Raw genomic sequence first — 8,836 nt, 5'->3', positions numbered from 1 at the left:
GAAAAAAAAGGTACCAAAAAAAACATCGTCGTGAGTAGTGAACCACTGTCCGTAACTTCCGCCCAGTGCACGTACCACTCCATGACTTTGGTGTCCATCACAGCTGAGTATACGTAAGTGTTCTCATCGGGCCCAGGAGTCTTGATATTGATGGCAGCCTTCTCGCAGAGCTCTCGCGCGGCGCTGACAATGGCAATGCCATCGCGAGTCGCCTCGTTACAGGCATCTTCCCAGTTGCCGTTTGCTTGCTTGGACTGCATGACAAAGAATGGCCAGTTCAGTTTTGGTAGAAGGAGCATCAGCTCGCGCGTGTCGGGATGGAACTGAAAATTAGGCATGTTCTTCGGGTCAAAGCCCCACACTGCGTCCGGCTCTGCGTTTTGACATACCCTCCTTCTTCAAAGCATCCCGAACCTTTCTTTGGTCGAATTGAGGATCAGTGTAGGTGTGAGGAATGTGGCCACGATTAACAGGTTGATTATACTGGACGCGAAGGCCTTTGTTCCAGCTCTCACTTGGTCCGTAGATAGCCCGACTCGTTTCCGTTGCCGGTTCGAGTTGAATCTCAAAATCTATTTTCACAATCAATCGCAGCATTTCTGTCTTGAACCCCGCCTCGTTGAGATCTTTATAATAATCATGAACTTCCTTGAATTTCTGAGCGGAGGATGGCTTGACGGCAGAATGACGATCGCCTTGAAAGGGGGCCGACACAAGCTGCTTGAAATCTTTATAGTCCTCACAGTCAAAGACCTCATGTTCGCGGAAAATGTTGTGGCCTTTCTGACACTCCCTCACCCAAGAGGGTCCCTTGGGGAGTGTGCGCTTGTCATTTGGCGTGCCTTGAGTGCTGTTAGAGAACGTATCCGCACCGCCCTTCTTTGGCGTCTGGGAAGTGGTTGGAGGTGCCATAGCCGCTAAATGTCTTTGGAGGTTCCTCCTGGATAATAGGACCAAGGTATGCGGCTCGATGAGCTCGTCACAGTCTGTGGAACTAATTCGCTTCCGCTTGGAAGATGTGGATGTGGTGTTGTGGGAGGTAGTAGAAGAGCTGGAAGCTTCAGAGGTTGGGGGAGTGAGTATCCGATCAATCCATTCCTCGACGGAGGTTGAGAACGCTGAGGGGAGAGCGTCTTGAGTTGAAGGTAACGATTCAGGGAGAGGCGAAGGAGGGAAGAGGTCTTGATCGTTGTCGTTTGAACAAGGTAGACGATAGTCAGCCTACGAGAGAAGGTCAGTCAGTGTCTGAGGTGAGGGAAATCAGCGGTGAGTGACGGTTATACTTTGTCACGTTGTGAAACTTCCGCTTCATTGGCACCCAAACCGGGTCCGCTCATCACCGTGTTGTGTTGAAGCTTGGAAGCTACTACGAGCGTAGTTGATTGAGAAGAGTTGCGCACGACAGTAGGGAGTTTCAGGCCACTTTTTTTTTGCTGTGGTTTTTCAGGTTTTCAGACTTTCAGCAGTGGTTTTTTCAGGAGGCCTGAACACCTGAAGACCCCACATATAAAAATAAGGCCATTTCTGTGGTTTTATGATAGATTTGCCACATATAGCCCTAGCCCTAGCTTCCGAGAATGCTCCGTAGCTTTCTTCGTATATAGTCATAGAGTATTCTACTTAACACTACTATTAGCCATTATTTCTACTATTAGCAACTATACCTCGCTTATCTAATAAGAAGATACAGAGACGTAAGGTATTCAATCTCTTTCTTATCAGCCTTAGAAGACATGGTAGAAGATATTCTAAAACGAGAAAGTGGCTAGCAGTTCATAAGGCCTTTATAAAGGAACGCTATATGAAACTAAAAGGTATTAAGGAGAATAGAAGGTGTTAAGAAGAATATAGATATATAAAGAATCGTAATAGTAGTAATAATACTATTAATAAGTAGTAATAGTAATAGTAGTAGTAGTAGAAGTAATAGAATAGTCTTATTTAGCTACTAGATCTATAGAATCTATTAAAAAACCACGACTGAAAAAACATTAAACAAAAAAAAGGCACTTCGAAGTCCCATTGTTTTCAGACGTGGTACTATTAAAATATCGAAAAGAATTAAATATACTAGATTAATTAATAATAGATATCTTATAAGTTCTTCTATTATAGTAAAAGCTTTCGAATAATAAAATAGCTATCGAAATAAGATATCGAATAATTTTAATTTATTTAAATAAATATATATCGTTTAATAGATAATTTTTATCTATAGAGATTTAGTTAACTATAATCGATATAATAGATTTTTCTCTTATATACTTATTATAATAATTAATATATATAAAAGAATAAGATAAAGCTAAATTAAAAAATCTTAAATTTATATATATAGCTAATTATAAATTTAAGTTCTCTACGCTTTTTAGCTAGATCGACTAAGTTATTATAAATAAATAAGTAAAGACCTATGAATTAAATTTATAGAGTTGGATTTTTCTAAGTTAAATCGAACTCTAATCGCTTGCTGTGCGTTTTTAACCTACATATAGATATATATATACGGAGAGAGGCGCGCTAAGGCCTAATTAGGAAGGTATATCGAGTGTAGAGAATTAATCCGTAATAATTGCCTATAAAAAATAGAGAAAGACTATGTTCTTATGATAAGAAGTATCGAAATATCGGAAAGAAATAGAGACAACATGCCAATTAGTGGTGTGAATCCCACATTATCTCCTACCGCAGTGAAATCTTTCGAATAATGAAATAGCTGTCAGAGCAAGACATCGGACGGTTTCAATTCGTCCAAATATGCATCGTTCCGGAGTGATGATTTGATGTGGAACCGTGGAGAGCATATGAGGTGGGATCTTGGAGAGCTGAGCCGTGTTCTTGGTGCTGGGGGCCTTGTTGCCGCTTGGTTTCTCCGCAGTGTTCTCCGCATTTGCCTGTTATAGTTCCTTCTCTTGCTCCTTCTCTTGTAGAGTATTAGACTGAGTAGCTAGCTGAGTGGCTAGCTGAGTGGCTAGCTAAGTGGCTAACTGAGTGGATAACTGAATATGATGTGGGATCTTGAAGAGACTAAGCCGTGTTCTTGACGATGATGGCCTTATTGCCGCTTGGTTTCTTCGTAGTATTCTCCGCATTTACCTATTGTAGTTTCTTCTCTTACTTCTTAATATAGTAGAGATAATAGATTAAATTATAGTAGTATTCTTCGCTTACTAAATAATAATTTAATATAAAATAACTTAAGTTATAATAATGTTCTCCGCTTACTAAGTAATAATTTAATATAAAATTATAAAGAGTATATAACGTAAGATCTTAAAGAGCTAAGTCGTATTCTTAATAATAATAATCTTATTATCACTTAGTTTCTTTATAGTATTCTTTATATTTATCTATTATAATTTCTTCTCTTACTTCTTAATATAGTAAGAATAATAGATTAAGTTATAGTAGTATTCTCCGCTTACTAAATAATAATTTAATATAAAATTATAAAGAGTATATAACGTTTGAACGCGTTTAATATAACTATAATATTTAAATATTAATTTAACTTATCTATCGCTAGCTTAAGAGAAGTATATAAAGAAGAATATATTTATTTAAGCTCTTTTTAAGAGTTTTTTAACGCGTTTATAAGTAGTAATAAATAGCTATTAAGCTCGCTTACGGCCTTAATTATTAGTAATAATAAATTCGCTAAGAGATAATCTAAAAGCGTTAATAAGAGGCTCTAATTAGATAAGAGATATCGAAGATAATTATATTTATATTAATAAAATTAATAGAATTAATAGAATTAATAGAATTAATAGAATAATAAAAGAATAATAAATAGATAAAAGAATTATTATTCGATCTCGAACGCGTCTAATATAACTATTATAACTATTATATTTAAATATTTATTTAATTTATTAATAGTAGACTAAACTTTATTATTTTTATAGCGTTAGAAAGCGTATACTAAGTTCTATAATTTACGAAATTATAAAGAAATAGTATTTATAGAGAGCTAGTTATTTTAGAGTATAAAACTTCTATATATAAATTTTTAATAAGAAAGCTTAAGAGGGCTAGCGAGCTAACTTAGTTAGTCTAGCTAAAAGATATAATAATCTTAAATTTATAATTAACTATATATATAAATTTAAGATTTTTAAGCTTAGCTCTATCTTATTCTTTTATATATACTAATAAATTAGCGTCTATAACTATTAAAATCTCGCCCTCTCGCGTTTTTTTATTAAAAATTAAATATATATTATTAATATATAAAATAACTTTTTTATTTTCTATTAAAATTTTAAGATTTTTTTTTTAAATTATAGAACGAAATATAGGCTTTTAGATAAAGAAAGAAATTTCTAAATATAATCTTATAATTATTAAAGCGTAAGAAATTTAAATATCGCTTATTAAAGTTCGCTCGATAGCGAGATAGCTCTAATTAAAAAATAGATATATATTATTTAATTTTAAAATAACTTTTTTATTTTCTATTATAATTTTAAAATTTCTTAAGTAAATTATAGAATAAAATGTAGACTTTTAGATAAAAAAGAATTCTTAAATTTAATCTTATAATTATTAAAAGATAAGATATTTAAATATCGCTTATTAAAGATCGCTTATTAAATTTACTCGATAGCTCTAATTAAAAAATAATTATAAATTTAATTTATAAATCTTTACTCGTATATTTATTCTAGATATTAGTATATATAATAGAATAAGATAGAACTAAGCTTGAAAATCTTAAATTTATATATATAGTTAATTATTAATTCGAGTTCTATACGCTTTTTAATTAGACCGGCTAAGTTAGCCCGATAATCCTTTTATATCTCCCTTATTAAAAATTTATATATAGAAGTTTTATACTTTAAAGTACTTAGCTTACGATATATATAGTTACTTTATAATTTCTTAAATTATAAAACTCGCTTTACGCTTTCTAACGCTATAAAAATTATAAAGTTTAATCTACTATTAATAGATTAAATAGATATTTAAATATAGTAATTATAATTATATTAAACGCGTTCGAGATTAAATAATAATTCTTTTATCTATTTATTATTCTTTTATTATTTTATTAATTTTATTAATTTTATTAATTCTATTAATATAAATATAATTATTTTTAATATCTCTTATTTAATTAGAGTCTCTTATTAACGCCTCTAGACTATCTCTTAATAAATTCGCTATTATTAATAATCGAGGCTATAAGCGAGCTTAATAGCTATCTACTACTACTTATAAACGTATTAAAAAACCCTTTAAAAGAGTTTAAACGAATACGTTTTTTTCTATATACTTCTTCTAAATTAGCGATAGATAAATTAAACTAATATTTAAATATTATAGTTATATTAAACGCGTTCGAGATTAAATAATAATTCTTTTATCTATTTATATAACTATTCTTCTTTTACTATTCTATTAATTCTATTAATTTTATTAATTCTATTAATTCTATTAATTTCACTAATATAAATATATTTATTCTCGATATTCTCGTACTTAGTTAAATAAGAGAAGGATTTATAATAGACGAATATAGAGAATATTACGAAGAATATTATAAAGATAGTTATTAGTAGTAGTAATATAATAGACTTACTCTTTATAATCTTATATTAATTTACTTAGCTAGTATAAGAAAAATTACTATAATAGACGAATACGAAGAATACTATAAAGAAATTAAGCGATAATAAGATTCTTAGTATTAAGAATAGACTTAGCTCTTTAAGATCCTACGTTATATACTCTTTATAATTTTATATTAAATTATTACTTAGTAAGCGAAGAATATTATTATAACTTAATTATTCTATATTAAATTATTACTTAGTAAGCGAAGAATACTACTATAACTTAATCTATTATTCTTACTATATTAAAAAGTAAGAGAAGAAACTATAATAGATAAATACGAAGAATATTACGAAGAAACTAAGCGATAATAAGATTATTATTATTAAGAATACGACTTAGCTCTCTAAGATCCCACGTTATATACTCTCTACGATTCTATATTAAATTATTACTTAATAAACGAAGAATATTACTATAACTTAGTTATTTTATATTAAATTATTATTTAATAAATAAAGAATATTACTATAACTTAATTTATTATTTCTACTATATTAAGAAGTAAAAGAAGAAATTATAATCGATAAATATAGAGAATATTATAGAGAAACTAAGCGATAATAAGATTATTATTATTAAGAATACGACTTAGCTCTCTAAGATCTTATATTATATACTCTTTATAATTTTATATTAAATTATTATTTAATAAGCGAAGAATACTATTATAACTTAGCTATTCTATATTAAATTATTACTTAATAAGCGAAGAATACTACTATAATTTAATCTATTATTCTTACTATATTAAGAAGTAAGAGAAGAAACTATAATAAATAAATGCGAAGAATATTATAAAGAATATAAGAAAAGAATAAGTAATAATAAGATTATTATACTAATTATTAAGAGAATACGACTTAACTCCTTTACTTAAATCTCTCATATTATATACTCTATTTACGATTTTATTATATTAAATTATTATTTCGAAACGATATATATTTAAATAAATTAAAATCGTTCGATATCTATAGCTATTTTATTATTCGAAAAATTTTACTACGATAGAAGATATTATAGAATTCACACTACTAATTAACACGTTATCTTTATTTCTTTCCGATATTTTAATACTTCTTACTATAAGAATATAGTCTTTCTCTATTTTTTATAGATAATTATTATACCTTACTAATTAGGCCTTCAAACGCGCCTCTCTTTATATATATATATTTATATTTACTATATTAATTTTATAGTAGTAAAAGTAGATTAAAAACGTATAGTAAGCGATTAGAGTTCGATTTAACTTAGAGCTAAGACTAAAATTCGATTTAACTTAGAAAAATTTAACTTTATAAATTTAATTTATAGGTCTTTATATTATTATAATAATATTAGAATATAAAATAAAGGCTATAAAAAATAAAAGAGCTCTCTACTCTAGATAAGATTCGCTTTAATAATAAGATAAGTAATTAAAAAAGTAATAATTAATAATATATTAAGTCTAAGAAATAGTATATAAAGAGCTAATAAGATTAAAAGAAGAGTTTATTCTTTTTAATACTATAAGATTAAAAATCTAAGCGAATTAAATTTAAAAATAATAACTCTTATATTAAGTCTAAAATATCTTTTATTAAAATATAATATTATAATTATAAATAGCTAAGATATTATAAAAATTTTTTTAAATATTTAAATTATATTATAGATAATAAAGTATATAATTATAAATTAAATAAGAGAAAAGATAAAGTTTAATACTTATTATTATAGTATTAAATACGCTATTAATTAAATAATAATCTTACTCTCTATTATTAAAAGATAAAATTATTATATTAAATAAAAAGTATAAGATAATTACTTTAATAGATATCGATAATAAGAAAATCTTTATATTATAATCTTTTATTAAAGAGATATAAATTTCTAAATCTAAATACGCGTTAATAATAATATATATTATTAATAATTATTAAATATTCTTATATAAAAAGTATAATCTAATCTTTAATCTTATGAATAGTTAAGAAAAAAAGTAAGAGTAAATCTTAAAGACGTATATTATAGATATATAAGAATATAATCTTATTCTTAATTTCTCTTAAATTTATAATATTAATTTAAATATTTATTAATATAAGTAGTTTTAGATCTATCGCGATTTTTTTATAAGTAATAAAATATAAATAGATATCGTAATAATAAATATAAAGTAATTTATATTATTAATTAATATAGTAATTATATATAATCTAAAATAAGCGTTTATTATATTTTTATATTAGATTCTATTTAAAAGTAATAAAGATAATTATAATAAAATTATATAATATAATATTATATAATTAGATAATTCTAATATATTTAAATAACTTAAAAATTTATTAGAAGTCTTTTTAGAAGAGTTATTTAATAGTCTTAATATATATAATTAAATTAAGTATTTAATCGACTTACTATCTAAAAAGCTATTTAGAAGTAATTTAATTTATAATATATTATATAATAAATTTATAGCGATTAAAGATTATTTAAATATTATATTTAAGAGAAAATAAATTTAATTCTTAATTAGTTAGATTAATTTATTAATATTATTTATTAAGAAATTAAATAACTCGCTATAATTATATATTAATTATTAAAAGCTTAATAAGATAATTATTAAGAATAATTATTTATTATTACTACTCTTAAAAATCTTAAAAAGATTTATATATATAAAGTACTTTATTAAGATTAATATTTATAATATATATTATAGAATATAAATATAAAAGAAAGATAAGTAAAAAATTATCTTTCGAACTCGCTACGACTAATTTAAATATTAAATAATATCTTTTAATCTTATAAATATCTTTATAATCTTTTAAGCTTATATAAATAAAGTATTTAAATTATATATTAATATTTTCTATATAATATACTTAAATAATATACTAATCTATTTTAAAATAAAAGAGTTATATTAAGAGTATATATATAAAATATTACGCGTATTATTAAAGTATCGACTTTATATAAAATTATTAAATATACTTTTAATTATAATAAGATTATTTTTTTAGAATTCTTAATAAATTAGCGTAATATTTAAATAAAGTTATTATATATTAAGATTATTACTAAATAATTAGAATTAAAGTCTATTAAGAATATCTTAATCTTTCTAAAATTTATAGATTTTTATTAATAATTTATATAAGACTTTTTATAGATAGCTATATTTTTAATAAATTTAATTTAAAAAATA

General features: G+C 25.4%; 1 protein-coding gene across 1 annotated transcript; it reads right to left on the bottom strand.

Annotated features, from left to right (window-relative positions):
- Positions 1-348: 348 nt before the first annotated feature.
- HO173_013082 (uncharacterized protein) lies at positions 349-1,337 on the bottom strand (the record flags this gene model as incomplete). Its single annotated transcript, XM_037314911.1, has 2 exons — positions 349-1,221; positions 1,284-1,337. The coding sequence occupies 2 exons, from the start codon at positions 1,335-1,337 to the stop codon at positions 349-351; spliced, it is 927 nt and encodes a 308-aa protein (XP_037158199.1).
- Between the last annotated feature and the right edge of the window lie 7,499 nt (positions 1,338-8,836).

The sequence above is a fragment of the Letharia columbiana genome (assembly GCF_014066305.1).
Source record: "Letharia columbiana isolate WasteWater2 chromosome Unknown xfSc0000038_s0, whole genome shotgun sequence".
Classification (NCBI taxonomy): Eukaryota; Fungi; Ascomycota; class Lecanoromycetes; order Lecanorales; family Parmeliaceae; genus Letharia; species Letharia columbiana.
This window is presented reverse-complemented; position numbering and strand designations above follow the sequence as displayed.